This window comes from Macrobrachium nipponense, chromosome 45 (genome assembly GCF_015104395.2).
Source record: "Macrobrachium nipponense isolate FS-2020 chromosome 45, ASM1510439v2, whole genome shotgun sequence".
NCBI classification, from domain to species: Eukaryota; Metazoa; Arthropoda; class Malacostraca; order Decapoda; family Palaemonidae; genus Macrobrachium; species Macrobrachium nipponense.
The window spans coordinates 9,172,444-9,196,017 of record NC_061105.1 but is presented as its reverse complement, the minus strand read 5'-3'; the positions used below and the strand labels follow the sequence as shown (position 1 = coordinate 9,196,017).

Below are 23,574 nucleotides of genomic sequence, written 5' to 3'. Positions count from 1 at the left end.
TAAAGGGATGAGGAAGTGATATAGGTGGGAGGGGGAATGAGGAAGAGGAAGAAGAAAAGGAGGAGGAGGAGGAGGAGGGGAAAGAAGTTGAGGAAAAGGAGGAGATCCTCCTCCCAGCAATTAATGCCTCAAGGGACAGGATCTCATTAATTATGCCTTAGCAATGAGCAGAGGAGTTCTCGAAACAAAGAAGGAACGAACAGCGAGAGGGACGAATTGCATGATGATTGAAAAAAAAAAAGAAGATTCACGAGCAGTTCAAAGAGCAGATAGATAGATACATGAATAGATAGATAGTTATTCCATCATTTCCCAATGCTTCATTTCCCTCTTTTCTATTACCTTGGTTTCCTTCCCACGTCATTACGAGTGATTACGTACGTGAACAATATCCCTTTTATGTGTGTGTTATTCGATCGCTTTTTGTGTATTTCTCTGTGTTTTGACGGACCGTGATCGTGATTTTTTTTTCGAAGGTAATTTACAGTTTTTTCAGTTTCTCTCTCTCTCTCTCTCTCTCTCCATCTCTCAGTCTATCTTCTCTCTCTCCTGTTCTTTGGGGGGGGGGGGGGGGGAGGGGGGCTAGCAGACTCAGGCAAAAACGATCGACGTATCGATATATTTAGCATAGAAGTTCATCACATCCCCGTAATATGATGCTCAGAAATACTTGCCAGATTTCTCCTTTGTAAGTTGAAGGAGAGCTTGGGAATGCCCCCTTTTGTTATTGGGGGCAGCAAGTAAAGAGCGCACAAAGGTTAGCGAACGCAAGCCATAATATGTAAGAATTCCCCCCTCCCCACAACCAATCCCTCCCCCAACCCACGCACTGACGCAAGCTTCCAGACCAAAAACTATTTTTGGGTTTTATTTTTGAAAATAGGCAAACACGAGCTGCTCTACGAAACGTCAGATTTTGCCCTTCGAATGGAATGGAGTTCAAATAGGATATTTCACCATCTCTCTCTCTCTCTCTCTCTCTCTCTCTCTTTCTATCTTTCTATCTTTATTCTTCCTCTTCGTCTTCTTCTTCTTCTTTGCTCTCTTTCTCTGACTCTCTTTGTTGGGCTTTACCTCACAATCGAGAAACCCGAGTTTGAGTCCCGGATGCAAATAATAGCATGGGCCTTTTATTATTTTTTTTTTTAAGGAAAACTGATTTACGATTGTTAACGTATGTAGCGAACTATACAACTGGTTGTTACTCGACTACTGTGGGACGAAGCTGGGTTAGAAACCGTTCATGAGCGTCTCTCTCTTTCTCTCTCTCTCTCTCTCTCTCTCTCCCAAGCACTTCAACCCCCGCCCCACCGCCGTAATGCTGGCAATCTCTTTTCAAAATTCTTTTGGCAGAGAATTTTATTTGCTTTATTGCGAAATATTATTCTTCTCGTTGTTATACTAAAATGTAGCATTATCATGACTTGTTAAACTGTTAATATCGTATAATCTATACTCATTGTCTTTTCAAAGATTTAGTAAAGAAAGAGAGAGAGAGAGAGAGAGAGAGATTTGAATTTCAGCATTCAAAGTGTGTGGGATGATTTTATTGGTGCAGTGGAGAATTTTCCCTGAAGTGGTAATTCTGTAATCTCTGTGAAAAGAGGTTTAAATGCACCCCATACAGACATATGCATATATACACAGATTGTATATATATATATATATATATATATATATATATATATATATATATATTATATATATATATTATATCCAGGAGGTCCCCAATTATCGGCGGGAGTGAAGGATGGGTGTTCCATTCTGACACCTTGATGATAAGCAAAAATCGCAGACAACCGAAAATCGGCCCATTTATGCTCCGATAACCAGTTAATGGCAACTCTGTTAGGTCTGTATTATTGCCATAACTCTATTATTGGCACCGATGTCTGGAAATAGACCCATTATGGCCAGAATTTTTGGCCCTAGGGGGGGGGGTACAAGCGCCATAAAACCGGATCACTGCTAACCAAGTATGTCGATAAACCCGGGGACTGCCTGTATATATATATATTATATATATATATATATATATATATATATATATATATATATATATATATATATAACATATATTGTATAGGATGTACATACACACACACACATATCCGACCACCAACCAATGCTATACAAGTCATGTCGCTCATCCATTATTAAAATTCATGAAAATATCAATTCAAAACTATTTTTTTTTTCCATTCAAGTGAATATGAGTGGCGACCAGTCATTCGGAAGGTCCTATGGCCAACGGTTTATAATGGAGTTATTATATAAACGAGTTTGCCTGTAAAATCAAAATGAAATATGTTTATACCCTCCTCGTGTGATAACGATAAATTTACTGAGCCATGTGTTTCATGCAGACTGCATATGTATATATTTATTGTATGTTATATTATATATATATATAATATTATTAATAATATATTATATATATTATATATATAATAGATATATATTATTATATATATACCCAACACAGGCATAGAGCATTTTTCATTTAACATGCCCAGGTCATCTCTCTCTCTCTCTCTCTCTCTCTCTCTCTCTCTCTCTCTCTCTCTCTCTGTCTGTCTGTCTGTCTCTCTCTCTCTCTCTCTTCTCTCTCCCTTCCCAGATACGTTCTTTGCCTTTATGTTGGGTAGGAGATGGTAGAGGTAATAATAATAGTAATAATGATAATAATGATAATAATAACAACAATAATAATACGAATTTTTATCGGGTTAGTAGTGTCGAGATGTTCTTCTCTTTAGTCTCCCCAAAACATTATCCGTTTTCTACAATGGGCATTAAAAGAAAACGGCTCGTCTTCACTAGTGCTAAGATCAATGAACTGATATAAAATATGCATTTTTGTTTTTGACGTTGTACCACTTAGAGTTTTGAAACTAGAAAATTGTGTTATTGTGTAACAGTAGCTTTTATTATTATTGCTGTCCTTTCTATATTTTATTGAGCGTTGTAGATAGTCCTTATATGTAGTACACACACACAGACACAAACCCACCGACTACATCAATAAAAAAAAAAACACACACAAAAACAACACATATGCAGAAAAAAACACGCGACCGACAGCCCAAATTATCGCCATATTCATTGAAATACAGGCGTTTCGTCGAATTGCAATATTTTTTCCCCTCTCCCAACGGTAAATGGTCGAGCAATGCATTTATGCAGATGGCCAATCAATGCGCTGATCCTAACGAACGTGAGCGCGGGCGCTCCTGCGCGAACTTGATTGTTTGTCCTGTTCGAATCTGTCATCAGGCGGTTAGTTAGCAACGGTGGTGACGATGATGATGACAAATGCAAATTGCAAGCATGGCTTGTCAAGTAGCACAAGCGCTGCGCTGGTGAAATTATTCGAAATGTGGAATAGAGGTTTATTTGGAGCGAGTTTATTTGGAGCGAGGAGAGAGAGAGAGAGAGAGAGACAGAGAGAGATTAAGCAGTGAGAATGAGTCTGACTAATATATATATATATATATATATATATATATATATATATATATATATACATATATATACATATATATATATATATATATATATATATATATATATATATATATATATATATATATCACAAGTAATTGACATTTACATTATTGTGGATTTCTTAAATAATAATAATAATAATATAATAATAATAATAATAATAATAATAATAATAATAACAATAATTCTACTAGCTTGCCACTAGATCGACTTATATTTTGATCTATTTGTTCATTTACTGTGACAAATAAATAAATTTGTAACCATTATCCCTGAAATTGACTCCTCCTGATGATATTATCGGCGTAATACTCGCAGTTGTGTAGCAGAGAGAAAGCTATTATTAGAAAAATATAGAAGACTATTTACAAGTTGAATGCAGCTGATGCAGCAATATCTTTCAATACAGCTTGTTTGAAAGAGGGTCTCCTTCCAATATATTATTATTATTATTATTATTATTATTATTATTATTATTATTATTATTATTATTATTATTTGCTGTACAGTCCACATGAATTACCAAACGAAATCACGAATATATACCACAGTCCTCTTACTATAGGCATGCAAATTAGCAGGCACGTTTGACCTCGTCCGACCTCAGAATCCCCCCGGAGCAATTTGACCTCCCTCAGAGTTTCAGGTATGAGCGTCGTTTTTAATCGTGAATTATCGTTCGGGACACCCGCTTATTATCGTATACATTGGCCGTCATGGCAATATATATATTGAGGAATGTCCACGCGAAGAGCTATGAGGTGCTGAGGGGTAGCGTGGCGTTGTAAACTGAGACGGTTTTATATATATATTTTTTTATATATTATATATATATATATATATATATATATATATATATATATATATATATATATACATTATTTATATGAATATGAATAATTATCACATCACCGTGATTCATATAAGTCATTCGAGCTTGTTAGCCAAGTCCGATTAACATCACTGACTTGTCCTCGATTTCGTCCCTGTCCACTGGGCGGTGGTTCGAACCCACGAGAGCAAAGATATTATCAGCTAAAAATAAATTCCCCTTCGGTTTACATATATGAAAATATATCTATTCCGAGGAAGAGCGAATTAGATATTAAAGGACATTCGTAGCTCGAATGATATATATATATATATATATATATATATATATATATATATATATATATATATATAGATATTTAAAAAATCAGTAGATGCACGTGACCTCATTAAATAAGCGAATACCACAGGAAAATGATAGTCAGAAATCCAAGTGCTTTCGTTTTTACTAAGATATTGTCAAGGAACGAATGAAATACAATTGGAGAGAAAGGCCTCAGGTACACAACAAGATCAAGAATACCAGATGGTTAATTGTCAAAAGGGTAAAAATTAAAGAGATAATCCAGGATTATCGGATATCACACGGTCACAAACCTAAACATAGATTTAACCCTAACCGAAACTACAAAGTATCCGTACAGTCCAAAACATGTAAAAACTGAATATATTAATTTTGTTGCTTATATCTATCTACAACTTTTTTCATTATGAAAGCATCAAGTTTAAATAAATCAAGACTTAAATTTAGAACATTTCCATTATTTGACTTGATGAAACAAGATTCAATGATATTCCCTTTAACTGTCATCACATGGGATTAAGGCTCTTGCTTGACTCCAGTTAATAGGATGATCTAAATCTCTCATATGTATGAATAATGGATTCGATATTTGCCCTGTTCTCACAGAATATTGGTGCCATTTGAGATGTTGTGAAAGAGATTTGCCGGTTTGTCCGTAAGACTTTATCGCACTTTTTGCAAGGAATTCCATATATGCAGCCTGGAAGATCTTTAGAATTTTTTATTACTAAACTCTTGTCATTAATATTACTGAAACCAACATTTATGTTAAAAAGCTTTAAAATTCTAGGAATATCTAAAAACCTGTCATCATAGGGTAAGTTTAGAATGTAATGCTTACTAAATTAAAGTTTGTCATTAGTTAAATAAAATGTTTTTCTTGCTCTTTTCCATGCCACATCTACAAAAGTCCTTGGGTGTTTAAGTTTCAATGCAATATCAAAAATAGTTTTTTTTTCAGCGTCAATAAACTGCAGGCTACAGACACGTAAAGCCCTTAGGAACATCCCAGAAAAAACAGAGAATTTAACGTTTTAATGGTGATTGGAGTAGTAATGAACAAAAGAGGCAATATTAGTTGATTTTCGAAAGACTGAAAAGGTGAAATTTCTATCATTTCTATGGACAGTTACATCAAGAAAATTCAAATTACAATTTCTTTCTTCCTCTACAGTAAATTATATATAGAAGGGACTAAATTATTGAGATTAAGGAATTCCTGGAGATTTTCGTGAACTGGCCAAATACAGAAAATATCATCCACATACCTAAACCATATAACATTTTGGGGCAAAATTCTTGGTAAAGGTTTTGTCTAAAAAAAATTCCATGTAAATATTGCTAAGGACAGGAGATAAGGGATTACCCATAGCCATGCCAAACTTTTGTACAAAAAATTCCCCATTGAAACAAAATTTATTGTCTTTGATACATAACCTTATGAGACTAAAGGTTTGCTACAGTTAAGGGAATGTCATGACGTTCAAATTCATCCTCCAAATATTCAAGTAAATCATCTACAGGCAGTTTTGTAAATAAAGAGACAACATCAAAACTAACCATATTAAAATCAAAATAAAAAAATTAAACTATTCAATTTGTTTATAAAATCAGCATTGTTTTTAACATTCGCGTTGGAAATGTTTCCTACCAAAGGTGTAAGAATTTTTACAAGCCATTTCGATAAATTATACATAACTGAGCCCACTGAACTCATGATTGGTCTGATAGGGTTATTGATTTTGTGTGCCTTGACTAAACCATACATATAAGGCAGGGAGGCGCATTGCTGTTTAAACTGTTTGATTAAATGGTCCAAGCCCTTCAGAATGGATTTAATTTGTGTGTATTAAATACCAGACATAACATATGCCATTATTTCTGTCTCACGTATCCACTTTCTCCATCCCTCAGTCCCCCTCCCCCCCGCAACCCACCCCCGCCCCCGCCCCTGCCCCAGATAATCGAGTCGAATTAATTCCCGAATCTCTCCCGAGGACCTAAAACAACAAAGAGACATTATGAATCCGAAGTTCCTTGTGGGGGCGAGGGGGTAGAGGGTACCCATGCCCATCCGCGCCTGCCCGCGGGTATTGCCGACATCCCTTGGCAACCAATGCATTAGACTTACAGATGAGGCCCGACCGAATTGATGTGGTAGATTCGATGTTGAATATACGGTACCCCGGGGAAATTGAGTTGTCTTTCGTCCACGGGATTTAGGGATAAACTCGGAGACCAGAGGGTAAAATCATAAGCGATGAATCTCGCTGCCCTGACCGGGATTCGAACCTACGCTCTTCTAGGGGTTGGGAATATGCCCCGCAGGTTGACAGTGATGTTAGCAAGTCAGCTGCTAGGTTGCGTTAGTTGACAGCGACTTTAACAAGTCGTCTGCTAGGTTGCGTAGGTTTTCAGCAACCTTAACAACCCAGCTACTGTCACGCTAAATCCAACCTCCAAAGGCATGGGTTCGAATCCTGGACAAGGTAGGGAGGCTGCCATATGCAATACTTTTTAGACGTAAGTTATTCCTGAGGTGGGCAGAAGTCAGCATTAATGGATCATTTATGGTTTGATATTTTAACGAAAAAAAAAAGGCGTTGTTAGTTTAGTACAGGTGAATTAATTAATCCCACCATTTTCTCAAAACCGACTGGAGAATGAGCTTCGTTCCGCTCTTAGTTTCGGGCTGATAGACAACGCTGGCGGCGTCAGTGTAAGGCTTTAAAGTAAACTCGTCTAGACGGAGAAGTTTCCGTTGTTCAAGGGCAAGGTGAAGCCCTTAAATTTTCAATGAAGCCTCCTGCTTGTTGTACATCGGAAGGGAATGAGCCTCCTTGGTAAATGTGATAGAGTAATTATGCAAGACACTTTGATATGCATGGGAGAGTTCCTGTTGGATACTATAGGCTGTGGAGGACTATCTTTATATGGGCATCAAGGAGAGAAGGGTTAGATTATTTGGAAGGATTCCTGGGAGCTGATATCCTGCCGATTGCTTGCTGTAGTGTTTTATTATTATTATAAAGCGGCGCAAGAATGTTTTTTTTTTTTTTTTTTTTTTTTTTTTTAAGTGACATTTACGAAATTATTCACAGCCTCACTGATTTACGTCTTTGGTCTCTTATCTGAAAATACAATTGTCTAGTGTTCAATAGATTTTTTATATATATATTTACTAATGTAATTTGCAGCCCATATGCCAACTTTGTCTGGCATTCACTGGTGGTCACCACACCACCACCACCACCACACACGTGCAATGAAGATGATAATTTTCATGTTTTGTGTCCCGTGTATATATATATATATATATATATATTATATATATATATATATATATATATATATATATGTGTGTGTGTGTGTGTGTGTGTGTGTGTGTATACGGTATATATATATATATATATATATATATATATATATATATATATATATATATATATATATATATATATATAAGAGAGATAAAACATTAATCTTCACTCCATCTTTTCAGATACCTCGAGCGACAGCGAAGTGACCTCTCCTCGCAACCTCTCCGCCCCCCTTCTTAAAAAGAAAGCGCCAGGCAGATCCTACCACGTGACCCGACTTGACCTCTTTTCCCAGGGGGAGCGGCTGTGACCCGCCCGCTGTTCCCACGATGCAAGCCAAGATGACCCTCTCTTCGGATTGCTTTTGGCCGTCGTCTTCATCGCCTCTGGACTCTGTCCGATCCCAGCAGACGGGTGTGGTATTCCCTCTCTCGTCTCTCTCTCTCTCTCTCTCTCTCTCTCTCAGCTCTTATTATTTAACGAAGGTTTTTTTTTTTTCCACCCTCTTTTCTTTAATTTCTCTTAATGCATTGGATTTGACCAGGTGATCTGGTGCGGTCAGATGCATTAACTATCAGTTTTTATATGGTTTTTGGGGCGTCACTGGTACGCCGGCGGCGTATATACGCGTTGCGCTAATAATAATTAATTTGCTTGTTGTGATTTCTGTATGTGTACATGAAACGTCATCTATATATATATATATATATATATATATATATATATATATTATATATATATATATATATAATATATATAAATATATATATATATATATATATATATATATATATATATATATATCATATATATACATATATATATATATATAATATATATATATATATCTATATATATATATTATATATATATATATATATATATATATATATATATAATATATATATATATATATATATATATATATATATATATATATATATATATATAAATATATATATATATATATATATATATATATATATATATATACTATATATATATATCTATATATATATATATATATATATATATATATATATATATATACATAACCTAGCCACCTGGGGGGGGGGGGGGGCAACCAAGTCCTTATGGGTGCCGGTCCCAAGCCCGATAAATAGGGAGGGTTGGTGTCAGGAAGGGCATCCGGCTGTAAAAATCTGTGCCAAAACCAAAATGGAATGAGCCGAAATATGGAAGAGGTAATGCTAGGGCGTACTCCGTAAACGACGCACAGACATATCGCCCTAACTCTGTGGTAAGGCGAGGGCTACTGCATCAGGAGCGGGTGCAGCTAAAGAAGCGAGCTCACATTGGGTTCAGAGTATGTCAGCTAAATGTTGGGTCCATGACTGGGAGAGGTAGAGAATTGGCTGACTTGATGAGAGAAGAAAGTAGATGTTGTGTGTGTGCAAGAAACGCGGTGGAAAGGAAATAAATAAAGCTAAAGAGTTGGGAGATGGATATAAGCTATTATAGTGAGCAAATAACAAGGTAGAAATGGAGTTGGCATAGTACTGTCTAGGTGAACTAAAGAACTCGGTAATAGAAGTGCATAGAAAGAATGACCGTATCATCAGATTGAAGATATGTTTTATGGAGGAGAGATTCTGAATATTATAAAGCGCATATGCACCACAAGTTGGTTGCACAGAAGAAGAGAAGGGAAATTTCTGGAGAGACATGGATGGAATAATGCAAGAACTGAAAGAGGCTGAGAGGGTGATAGTTGGGGCAGATTTGAATGGCCATGTCGGAAGTGAAAATGAGGCGATTGGGCGGGTGCATGGGGGCCATGGAATTGGGGAGAGAAACCCAGAAGGAGAGAGTGTAGTGACTTTGCTGTGTCATTCGACATGGCATAGTAAAACACATTCTTTGAAAGGGAAAAGGGAACACCTAATAACATATAAGGAGTGGGGAAAGGATTCTCCCAGATAGACTATTTCTTGTATGAAAGGATAAATCTGGTGGAGGTCAAGAACTGCAAAGTTATTCCAGGCGACCATGTAGCCCCCCCCGCCCCACACAGGTTGCTATGTATGGGACTTGAAGTTGAAAAGGAAAGAAAACCAAAGCTAAAGGGATAAGGAAAATTAAATGGTATGAATTACAGAAGGAAGGGGATAAGAAGAGAGAGTTTAAGAGGAGGGGTTTTGGAGGATATTGATATAGGATGAAAGATGTTCAAGAATGTGGGCACGAAATGCAAGCAGTAATAAGAAGGCATGGAAAGGAGCTGCTAGGAGAGACATCTGGTATCATATGGGAAGAAAACGGAGAGTGGGTGTGGGATGAAGACATTGAGAAAGTAGTAAAAGATAAGAAGGAGGCAAAGAAAAGATGGGAAGGAGTCACAGTCCGTGGAAGACAGAAATAGGTACAGAGAGAAAAACAAGGTGGTGAAAAAGGTGGTAGCCCAATGCTAAAGCAAAGTCGTATGATGATGTGTATAATGAGCTGGGGACAAAGGAAGATTAAAGAAGATGATCAAGCTATCAAAGGCTAGAAATAAGAGCACCAAAGATATAACACATATCAAACAAATAAAGGATCAAGAGGGTGTAGTGCTTAGAAGGAGGAAGACATTGTGAAGAGATGGAAAGAATATTTCGAACAGTTGTTAAATGAAGAAAAATAATAGACTAATAAGAGAGGATGGGCAAGTGAACATTGGCATGGTAATGAGGTTTTCTAGGCAAGAGGTACTAAATGCACTGAAGAAGATGAAGAATGGGAAGGCAACCGGACCAGACATGATCCCAGTGGAGGCATGGAAAGCATTAGGAGATGAAGGAGTGGATATACTGTACGATCTTATGATAAAGATCCTTGAACAGGAAAAGATACCAAATGAGTGGCGTGGGGATGTATATTGATACCAATTTTTTTTAAGGGAAAGGCGATGTCCAAGAGTGTGGTAATTATAGGGGCATTAAATTGATGTCCCACACTTTGAAGATACTGGAAAGGATGATAGATGCTAGACTGAGAGAAGAAGTACAAATAGGTAAGGAGCAGATGGGTAATTTATGAAGGGATAGGGTAACAACAGATGGTATATTTTGTCTGAGGCAAATAATGGAGAAATTCGGGGAAAGACAAAGGGACCTACATATGGTATTCATTGACCTTGAAAAGGCTTATGACCGAGTCCCGAGACAAGAGGTATGGAGGAGCCTGAGGGAGAAGATGGTGCCAGAGAAGTATGTGCGATTGATACAAGAGATGTACCGGAATGTATTTACCAGAGTGAGGAGCAGTGTTGGGGAGACAGAAGGTTTTGAGGTGAGAGTAGGATTACACCCACCGGGGTCGGCTCTGAGCCCATTTATCTTTAACATAGTGATGGATGTTATAATAGGAGGAATAAGGAGACAGTACCATGGAACATATTGTATGCGGATGATATTGTTCTGTGTGCAGAGCAGGGAAGATCTGGAAGTGAAATTGGAGAGATGGAGACAAGTACTGGAGGACAGAGGAATGAGAATAGTAAGTCCAAAACAGAATATATGTGTACCACCACTGAGGGGGAGATAGAGAAAGTATTCAGCTTGGTGGAGAGCAAATAAGGAGAGTTGATAAGTTTACGTATTTGGGATCTTTTGTTAACGCTGGAGGAAGTATGGAAGAAGAAGTAAAAAAACATCGGGTACAGGCAGGCTGGAACAACTGGAGAGCGGCCTCGGGAGTTCTTTGTGACAAAGAAGTGCCGCTTAGGTTAAAAGGAAAATTTCACAAGGGAACGGTGGTAAGAACAGCAATGCTGTATGGTACGGAAACAGCAAGCATGAGAAAAGCAGAGCAGAAGAAGATGGATGTGGCAGAAATGAGAATGCTTAGGTGGATGTCTGGGGTAACAAGAGTGGGATAGGATCAGAAATGACTACATAAGGGGGTCAACTAAGGTGGTGGAAGTATCAAAGAAAGTGCAGGAGGGGAGGCTGAGATGGTATGGACACCTGTTGAGGAGAGATGAGGACCACGCTGGGAGACATACTATGGGAGTGGAGGTGCAAGAAGAAGAAAAGAGGGAGACCAAGAAAGAGATGGAAGGACTGTGTGAGAGGAGATTTAAATGAGAAGGGAATGATGAGGCAGAAGCACAAGATAGAAATAGATGGAAACGGCTCATCCGAAACGGCGACCCACCCCATATAAAAATGGGAACAAGCTGGGAAGAAGAAGAAGAAGAAGATATATATATATATATATATATATATATATATATATATATATATATATATATATATATATATATATATATATATATATATATATATATATTACTCTTCACAGAACACACTTATGTCATTTACAGCGAATATGTTTATATAGGTTTTTATAAGATTGACAGAAAAACTAATTTGGTCGGACTATCATTAACAATATTATTCCTGTCATTCAAAACCCTTATACGCCATTAACTCGTAAAACAGACTTCCTTGAACAGAAATCGCGTAAGAGAAAAAATAAAGAAAATAAATCAAAAGGAAAAAATAAACATTGGAACAACAGAATGTAAAGGTAGCGAAGATAAAAAAAATAAATAAAACCATGTCTGGCAACCGAACCAGACTGTTGCCAAAGAGCGCATTACCATAAAGCCCCAATATCTTGAGATAACTTGCCCGAGTCGCTCCTCTCCCTGCCCCGCCCCCCACATGTCATGAAAGTCAACCGCAGGTGATTATACAACGTGGTCCATTGTCAAATGTTTGCGATTTCGTGAGGTTCGCCGATACAATATTTGCCGAAGGCAAAGCGACTTGGAGACTGAGACTGAGGGTGGGGGTGGGGGTGAAGGTAGGGGCGGAATGCATCAGTAGCTCGGCAGGATTCGTAGGATGTTGAGGAGAGAGAGAGAGAGAGAGAGAGAGAGAATTCTATTCATTCTTGGGTCACTCATTATTCGACTTTTATTCCTTACATACAATATATGTGACACATGGAATAAACTGCCACCAGAAGTTGTAAACAGCAACAATGTGGAAGAGTTTAAAAGAAAGCTAGACAAAATCATTAGGATACTGTGAATGAATAGTAATACCTGCTCCTACAGATAAGTGAGGACACGATATCTCTCTCTTCTTAGGATGGAGTAACAAGCCTTTGAGACATCCTAATCCTTATAACTACTTGTAACTCACCTCTCTCTCTCTCTCTCTCTCTCTCTCTCAAATCATTAGGACACTGAATGAACAGTAAAACCTACTCCTACACATAAGTGAGCACACGATGTCTCCTCTTAGGATGGACTAATAAGTCTTTGAGACATCCTAATCCTTGTAACTACTTGTAAGACATTCCAAAAAAAAAAAAAAAAAAAAAAAAAAAATAACTCCTTGTAACTATCTTCCTCTCTCTCAAGTCTCTCTCTTCTCTTGTCTCTCTCTCTCTCTCTTCAAATCATTAGGACACTGTGAATGAACAGTAAAACCTGCTCCTACAGATAAGTGAGCACACGATGTCTCCTCTTAGCATGGACTGACAAGTCTTTGAGACATCCTAATCCTTGTAACTCCTTGTAACTTGCAACTCCTTGCTCTCATATTCTGTCGCAGGGACAGAGGATCCGGTTACAGTTCTCGGAATAGTGCAGCTTCGAATAATTGAATGCACGGTGTGTATAGATCCTGTTAGGGGAGAAATAAATTATTTCTTGTTTTTTTTTCCTGAGCTACGAAACCTGCAGCTAGAAAACGCAGGTTCTGAACTGTAAAGGTTTTAGGTAATCGACGAGGGATCCAATTAGTTTACTGAATGTCGTTTAACGTCTGGATGGATTAACTGTACGACGAGGGTATGCTACAGATAGTTGGAAAAGGTTGTTCGGCTGTCAATTAAGAGATGTTCCTGTATTACGATTATTCATGATATGTATATAATGGTGGACGTGGAACGCTGTTTCTGTTTATACACACACACACACACAACACCCACACACACACACACACATATATATATCTAATAATATATATATATATATATATCACATTACCAAAGGTGAACAATAAGAGACTGGGTGTAGGCACTACACCAAGTCTCTTAATTTTTACCTGTGGTTATGTGAGATTGAATGAATCTAATATATATATATATATATATATATATATATATATATATATATATATATATATATATATATATATATATATATATAAATATATATATATATATATATATATATATATATATATAATATATATATATACATATATATATATGTGTGTGTGTATGTACTCTAGGGGGTACAAGCCTTCTGGTTATTAGCAAATCCTTTTTGGGATGAGATTGCTAGCCCAGTGCCCTTACTTACTTTACCCTCCTTGTTGGCGACCCACTGAAGTCGCCTAACCATTAACCAAGAGAGAGAGAGAGAAGAGAGAGAGAGAATCTCTGTAACCACCCAATCAATATGGAAATAGAACAAGAAAACGTCCAACCTCATAGAAAGCGGCTCTGGCAATTCCACGGTGGTAGCGGTGCTGCTGCTGAGGACTCATTAACAATGCAATTTTCAGGGTTCACAAAGACCCATTAGCAACACTGTCCCTAAGACTACAAAGACTCGGTGATACCGTTTTCGAAGGGGTGGGGGGCGACTCGACACGCAATCGGTCTGAGGAGAGATTTTTGTTTTTTTCACTTGACTCCGGAGCGATCCGCCTTGGTGCCGGGCGAGACCCGCTTTTGTTGAGGATAATGACTGTTTGTTTAGTCCGACACGAAGCGTGGTGTCTTCGTTCGCTGTATGAGTCTCGGAAACTTGTATGGGTTTGGAGAGGTTTTATTTTGGTTATGTTAAGAGCGATTATTTTATTCAATACCAAATCTTTCTGTAGATAATATATATAGGGTTTGGAAATATTTTATTTTTGTTATGATAATGGTGATTATTTTATTCAATACCAAATCTATCTTTCTGTAGATAATATATATAGGGTTTGGAAAGGTTTTATCTTTGTCATATTAATAGTGATTATTTTATTCAATACCAAATCTATCTTTCTGTAGATAATATATATAGGGTTTGGAAATATTTTATTTTTGTTATGTTAATGGTGGTTATTTTATTCAATACCAAATCTTTCTGTAGATAATATATATAGGGTTTGGAAATATTTTATTTTTGTTATGATAATGGTGATTATTTTATTCAATACCAAATCTATCTTTCTGTAGATAATATATATATAGGGTTTGGAAAGGTTTTATCTTTGTTATGTTAATGGGGATTATTTTATTCAATACCAATCTATCTTTCTGTAGATAATATATATAGTTTGGAAAGGTTTTATTTTTGTTATGTTAATGGTGATTATTTTATTCAATACCAAATCTATCTTTCTGTAGATAATATATATAGGGTTTGGAAAGGTTTTATCTTTGTTATGTTAATGGCGATTATTTTATTCAATACCAATCTATCTTTCTGTAGATAATATATATAGGGTTTGGAAAGGTTTTATCTTCGTTATGCTAATGGCGATTATTTTTTTCAATACCAATCTATCTTTAAGTAGATAATATATATAGCTTGGAAAGGTTTTATTTTTGTTATGATAATGGTGGATTATTTTATTCAATAATACGAAATCTATCTTTCTTAGATAAGATATATATATATATAATATATATATATATATATATATAGATAATAATATATATATATATATAATATATATATCATAATATATATATCTATTATATAGTATATATATTATATATATATATATATATATTATATATATATATATATTTTATATAATCTCTTAAAAAAAATATATATATTCTATATATATATATTATATATATATATTTTATTCATATATATATATATAATATATATATCTATATATATATATATATCTATATATCTGATATATATTAGTATATAATATATATATATATATTATCTTATAATTATATATATATATATATAGTATATATATATAATATATATATATAATATATATATATATTATAATATAATATATATATTATATAATATATATATATCTATATATATATCATATATAATATATATATATATATATATAATATATATATATATATATAATATGTATATAATATATATTATATGATATATATATATATATATATATTATATATATATTATATTAGATATATATATATATATATATATCATATTATATAATTGACTACTCTTCGACAAATAATCTCCAAAAAAGTGCCAAAATTAAAGTATCGATCGCTTTGCTAGTATAGGTTTCCAACGCCCTTTCCCCACTCTCTCTCTCTCTCTCTCTCTCTCTCTCTCTCTCTCCTCCTCCACTACATTATACAACCACCATTGTTCTCACCATCTACGGGTGTCATTATCATCACCGCTCCTCGTCACCATCACGAGCTAAAGGAGAGAGAAAAAGAGAGAGACGCAAATTAACCTGTTTTCTGAAGTTTCACGTCTCATTATCATAATCGCGGCAGTATAATCATACGCAGCGTAAACATGGACAGGAGAGAGAGAGAGAGAGAGAGAGAGAGAGAGAGAGAGAGAGAGAGAGAGAGAGAGAGTTAATTTTATGTTCGCTGCCAGCCCTGTGAGAGCTGATAATGAGGTCAATGGTCTGATAAAAAAAAATATTCTAATAATAATCATTTGTGCTTGCTATCTTTATACATATGAGTGGAAAGAAGGACAGAGGGGAGCTACTGAAATAATTACGAGAGAGAGAGAGAGAGAGAGAGAGAGAGAGAGAGACTGTACCTTTTCCTAATAATAAGACTATTTTTAATGCTTTTCTGTAAAAAAAAAAAATCTATTGAAATGGCTTTTTTCAATAGTTTTTTATGTCTGTTCGTCCGCACTTTTTTTCTTCCCGCCCTCAGATCTTAAAAACCACTGAGGCTAGAGGGCTGCATATTGGTACGTTGATCATCCACCCTCCAGTCATCAGGCATAACAAATTGCAGCCCTCTAGCCTATTAATTGTATTGATTTATTTGTATTGCACATGGCATTCATCCTGATTAATTTGCATTGCACATGACATTTATCCTGATTAATTTGCTTTGCAAATGACATTTATCCTGATTATCTGTACTGAACATGATGTTATCCCAGTTCGATTAATTGTTCAATATGTTTATCCTGATTCAATTGCATTGCACATGACACTTACCCTGATTAATTTGCATTGCAGCTCAACCCCACCAGACCCAAGGCCTTCGACTACGCTGCCGACGCCGAAAGAGTAGTAGGGGAGTTACACCACAATTTCAGCTGTGACGGTCGTGAATATGGGTATTATGCCGACCAGGGCCAACAGTGCCAAGTCTTCCACATCTGCATGCCAGTCAAGACGGTGACTGGGAGGATCCTCGATACTTTCCAGTTCAGGTAATGGAGAGGACGTCAGGCATAGCTGCCGGTTTAGCGTGGAGATAGCTTGGTAGTGGAATTCTATCTGTATTTTGAATCTATGATGGTAATGATTTTTCCACCTAGACTTATGTTTTGTTTACATTTTTTTTTAGTTTTTTCTGTGCAGTTAAAGTGCCTAATTTCTTTTTATTTAAGGAAAATGTATGTATAATGAGGTCTTCTAATATTTTGGTTTGTCCGAAAGTCATTTGAATCATTCTTTTAATAGTATCTTTCCAAAATAAACCCTTACTGTGACTGTGTCTTCCTGTACAGGAAATTTTCTCCTATGTTGTTGAGTATGAAGAAATTTAAAAGATAATTTTGCAATGGAAAGATTCTGTTTGATAGATTCTCTAAAGTACTTGTGTCAATGTTAATGCATTTTCTTCTCTCTTTCCAGCTTCTTTTGTCCGAATCAGACCCGTTTCAGCCAGGACTCTCGCACCTGCATCAACGAGGCCCAGGCTTACCCATGTCACAAAGCCCACACGCTGTACGACCTCAACAAAGCCATTGGTCACAGGCCTAACAAGAAAAAGCGCCCTGTTAATCTGAAGGACCGCTCACAAGGGAACTTCAAGACTAACGTACAAGTAACGCAGAGCGCATCTCTGACAAATGCCGCCAGCGGTGCCACCGAAACCCCATTCCTCAAAGAATCCTTCGATGATTCTTCCTTTGTGCTGGAGAGTTTTGATGATTCTACTGTAGGATTATCTGTGCAAGAAGGTTTGACGCCGGTCCACGCGGATTCCATTCTCGCTATTGGTGCCCCAGCCGTAGCTGTTCCTCCATCTGCTGACAATGCAGGAACGACGACAACCTTTGCTGGTCGCTTTCAGCCATCTTCAACAGCAGCCCCACCGGTTGGGGACTTCGTATCGAATGATCTTTCTGAGCATTCGGAGAGACCTGAATTTGTTATTCCCCCTGGATCGCAGATCATATCAACACAATCTATACAGCACCAGAATGCCCTCTCACAGCCCGCAAGGAGTGATGGCTCTGTAAATCCTGCCCGTGGAAATACCAGGACATCCAGAATTAACGTTTCAGCACATGGTTCTTCAGGGTTTTCAAATGCTGGATCCTCCACCCAAGCACCAACACTCACTAGTTCTTCATTCCCTAGCACAGTAAGTTCCACCGGCACACCACCTTTAGTTCATTCCATTGTGTCGACCACCCCTCACACAAGTTTTACAACAAATGAAGAATTTGCCCATTCAGGAGTCACTTCTGCAAATCAAGGTTTGTCGGTGAACAGTGGACTGAATTCCATAGCAGTTACCAACAGGGGAAACAGCTTCACTTCTACAGAATCATCTGTGTCATTCAAACCCATTCCACAAAGAAATAGAGAGCCTGTAAATACAGTAGGAGTCGGTGGAAATTCAGTTGGAAGCTCTTCACAACAGGATGCAAATAGATTTTCAAATAGTCATGCCTCTTCACAACAGGATACAAGTAGATTTTCAAATAGCCATACCCTTGAGGCGGCGTCACATGCAAACACCGGAACAAGTACGGGAACCTCTGCATCCTCAGCTGGTAGGGGTCAGATTTCAACGTTTGCATCCCGTGCTAGAGCTCATTCCACCCAGAGTTTTTCACATCAGGCATCACAGTCCGGTGATCAGAGGTCCCAGTCATTTTCTTTCTCACAGAATATTGGAAATGATGGAGGAATAACCTCTCAGCCAATCATTACCACACACCAGTCAGTTAGCCAAGCACCTCAGCCCATTACTACAACACAAATACCTGTGCCATCACTTAGTCAGCAGTTTACTCCCCCACCTATTACTCATGCTGCTCCAGGCACATCGAGACCCCTTCAGATACCTGGATTTTCATCGGGGATTAGTCGTAATCGTGTCGCAGTACAAAACCAACCGGATGATGATTTTGCTAATCAGCAGCTGTCTACTTTAAGCTCATTTCCAACAACTACTGAATATTTTGAAGAGGGTGACAGATTTCCCACAACTGTAGTAACAGAAATTCCTTTTGAATCATCAAGGGCTAGTTTTGAAAGTAATAACATACAACCTCCTAGTCTGCAGAATGTTGGAAGCTTACCCAATAGGGGGATCAGCTCGTAAAGTTACTGTACAGAGGAGACCAATTCAAGAGCCATCTAATGACCAGGTCTCAAGCAGAATTAGTAGTGTCCATAGCACAGCTTCTGTAAACACTGGAAATGTTAATAGTTTCAATTCGTTTTCAAATAATAATAGAGCTACCACCAGATTTGACCAAAGTACGGATGGACTTCACACGGGAGTATTGCCAGTATCATCTGGAATAAGTAACAGTCTGGGATCTGTGACACCGTCCCCCTTAGGTCATTCCATTTCCGTTCAGACCCCCACAATCCCGAGTTTATCTGTATCAACAAGTGAGCAAAACACTCCTTTGAGCGTAAATAGCGAACATTTTGGAATACATTCACAAAATGAATTGAAGGGAACACAAAATGAGTCCCATGGAGGCCATTCTCAGACAATATCAGTTCAGAATTCTTCGTTCAGAGGATCTACAACTTCTAGAATATCATCTCAGAGAAACAGAGGCAATCAGATATCATCATCAAGAGGATTAAGAACTCAGATAACTACAACAGGGACTGAAAGGTCCTCGGAAGCAGTGGTACAGACATCTAGCACTGCAAATGTTGACAGAGGGTCTGTTAGAGGAATACCATCTCAATCTGTTGAATTTACAGAAGAAAAGACAGCTTTGAATGCTGTAACAAGTAACAGAGGATCACCTAGAGGGATATCACAACCCATTTTTGAGGATAGAACACCAAGGCCTGTAACCAGCAACAGGGGATCAAGGAAATTCCAGCCCAGTACATATCTTCTGCAATCTGCAGGTTTTCATAATCCTCAGTGGCAGCCTATACAGAATCAAAACACTCTTGCTAGAAACAGTGTATCTAGAAGTCGGTCAAGATCTCAAAATGGAAATACAAGTAATGGTATCCAGACATCCTCAGTAAACCAGAATGATGATGGAAATGATTCATCAGGTACAGCTGTCCAAGAGGATAGTGTGAGCACTTCATTTGATAATACCAGAGTTTCAACATCAGAAATTTCCCACAGGACAGTAAGTGGTGTTGAACTACCTAAGCAAAACAGCATTGTCTCACATGATATTAGTAAACAGTCAGCATCCGTTACAGCCACCACTTTCAAACCTGTAACGCAAGCTTTAGTTCAGTCTACTAGCAGAGGAAGGGCATTTGGTTCACAGGGTTCGTCAAATAATTTACTGTCTTCACAGCAAAACAGGTCAGGACAGACACAAAGTAGTTATGGTGCACCATCTACTTTTACAACTGAATCTTCTGTGACATCCCAGTACAGTAATTCAGAAACAGTAACCAGGTCACAATCTGTGACCTCACGCCCAACAACTCCAGCAAGCAGGCAGCTAACCACTACATCTTTTGCAACAAGTGCTATACCTAGAAGGCAACCCATTACTAGCAATGCTAATCTTTTGAGGCAAACAGGTTCTGCTCAAGGTTTTTCAAGATCTGATGCAGGAACCAGTTCAGAAACTTTGCATGAAACTACTCAGAACACAGAATCCAGGAAGGTAATAAAAAAGAAAATAATTGTTAATGGTCGTCCTGGGTCACGCAAAAGTCATGAACCTACTGAATCAACAACAAAAGCAGAAATTCAGAAGGAGACAAATGAAGAGGAAGAAAAGAAGAGGCAGCGAGCTCTAGATGCCCTAGAAAGATTTAGCCCAGGATTTGCCAATGCTAATTTACTTGCATTCCGTGTTATTCCAAATGGAGCAAAAAAGAACAGTGTTCAACAGGTTTCAACAACTGAAGCAACCGTTCAGCAGACTTCTAAACCACAAAATTCATTCAACAATCAAAGGAGAGGAGGCTCTCGAGCCCGTATTACCACAACTCCCACCCCAGTTACAACAACACAGTCATCACAGTTCATATCTAGAACGAGCTCCCGCAGGGTTTCTAGGCCAGTAACCCAAACGTCTTTATCAACAACAGCTGAGCCAATTGCTACAACCATATCACCTCTTCATGGTTTAAGAAGTAATGATAGAAGGGTAGTTAATGAACAAGTAGAAGTGTCAGAAAATAGTGCATTATCACAATCTTCAGGTAGCGCTTCTATTTCTTCTCAGTCTGTGGCATCAAGTAGTCGTCATAGAGGAAACACAAAATTTACCAGTTCAGTGAATAACAGCAGGAGAAGAATAGTCAAGAAAATTACTCCTGTGTCAGAAAACTCGGCCAGCTCAAAGAACCTAGATTCTTCAGTTCCTTCTTCTGACTCTTCTAAAGTTTCATCTTCTGTTCAAGCTGCTTCAACATCACTAGCAAAACAGGCTAGTCAGTCATCGAGGCATTCAAGCCAGCCTTTGGAAAAGCCGTCCGGTCAGCTAAGAGTCGTGGGAACGAGCATTGAATCCAGTGTTTCATCAAACCTAGGGAGTGAAAAGAGTATAAGTCAAGCTTCCTCTTCTCTCTCATCATCATCCTCATCTTCATCTTCATCTTCATCTAGATCCAGGGTTAATTCTCGGTCGCGTTCTTCGTCTTCATTTCCTTCGCGGAATACAGGCAACCTCATCGTCAAACAGGGAGCAGGCCACGAGCCCCTTACGGATCTGGAACTGGAGGCTTTATCAGCCCTTGCGCAGGTCAACTCGGCCTTCAGCAACGCAGCCAAATCTCAGTCGCAGCCTTCCAGCTCCTCCAGGGGGACCAGGAGACGAGACTCGACCCCGTCTCGATCCAGATCCAGATCTCTCTAGCGGCCATAGGCAATAGTTTTGTAATTATGAATGAAATTCTTGTCTTCTTCTCTTATCCCCTGTTTTGTAAGTACGTATAGAGAAGAAAGACGATTGTATATTACAGATGTTCCTCTTTGTTGGCAACTAATCAGCCGTGTTGAAATACTGTGCCAGTTGGTGAACTTCCGTTGCACTAGAAAGATTTTATACCCTAGCTAGCAGTACTTTGCTGATTCTATCTTCATCCTTATTGTGAGTTCTTTTTATTTCCACTCTTTTTTGTAAGATATTGTCTTTTAATAAATGATATTACAGATTAGTTGTGTTGATGTTCCCAAGGTCTTTTGAGTCAATGAAACGAGGTATGTAGAGTATACTGAATTCAAATTATACTTGAGCGAATACCTAGGAGACGCCTCTCGATTCCAGGAAAGTGGGTTGCTCGTTTTTGGCGACATTTTTATATAATAATTCTTGTCGTAACGATGACACTAGTCATAAGTTTGCATTCCAAGGGTCGCTGCACCCAAGAAAAATGTCGCCCATTTATACGTCAGTCGAAATGGAAGGGAACAGACAATTGATTCCTTGACTATCTTGAAATTTGGCCAGTTCTCGAAAGTCATGGAACCATTTGTCCTCGAATTTGCTGATGTATGCTGGGCAGCCATTAAGTTTAATGCCAGGTTTTCCAAGGACTTCATCGCAACGTAGTTATCGGGTTTATGTGTAGTATGAGGTAATGTCTCTCTTACTGTTTGTGTGTAAGACGTTATTTAGTTTGATCTTCACTTGTCTTTCAGTTTAAGCGTTCACGTTTATTTGCTGTTGGCTGCGTAGGGGGTTAGTGCCGTCAGTGAAGCCGTCAGTACACTTCACGCGGTGCACTGTAGGCATTACTTAAAGGTTCTTCGAAGCGTCTCTTCGGGCCCTAGCTGCAACCCCTTTCATTCCTTTTACTTTGCTTCCATCATATTCTCTTTCTTCCATCTTGCTTCACACCGCTCCTAACAGTTGTTTCGTAGTGCAACTGCTTAGAGGTTTTCCTCCTTTTACATCTTTCTAACATTTTACTCTCAATTTCGTGCTCAAAGTCTTTGGCACCCTCCTACGGGGTACCAGAGAATTTGAGCACGAAAGATCTGGTACAGTTATTCTCTCTCTCTCTCTCTCTCTCTCTCTCTCTCTCTCTCTCTCTCTACAGAAAATGTGTAGAATGTGCAAAGGACTCACAGACATCTTGTAAAAGTCTGTCCACATATACAGTTAAAGGTCTGGATATTCATTACAGTATCAGCTAATGAATCAGGAACTCTGGTCAAAGCCATTGCGATGTTTGCCCAAAGTCAATCAGTGTCACTTAACAAGTCAATATATACACACCCCACACACACGCA

General features: G+C 37.7%; 1 protein-coding gene across 1 annotated transcript in view; it reads left to right on the top strand.

Annotated features, from left to right (window-relative positions):
- The window catches only part of LOC135214076 (mucin-3B-like), a 94,746-nt gene extending 72,253 nt beyond the window's left edge, over positions 1–22,493 (top strand). Inside the window, 3 exon segments of the mRNA XM_064248188.1 lie at positions 17,160–17,356; positions 17,784–19,481; positions 19,483–22,493. Coding sequence (XP_064104258.1) covers positions 17,160–17,356; positions 17,784–19,481; positions 19,483–22,195 — 4,608 coding nt within the window. The 3' untranslated portion in view covers positions 22,196–22,493.
- The last annotated feature ends 1,081 nt before the right edge of the window (positions 22,494–23,574 follow it).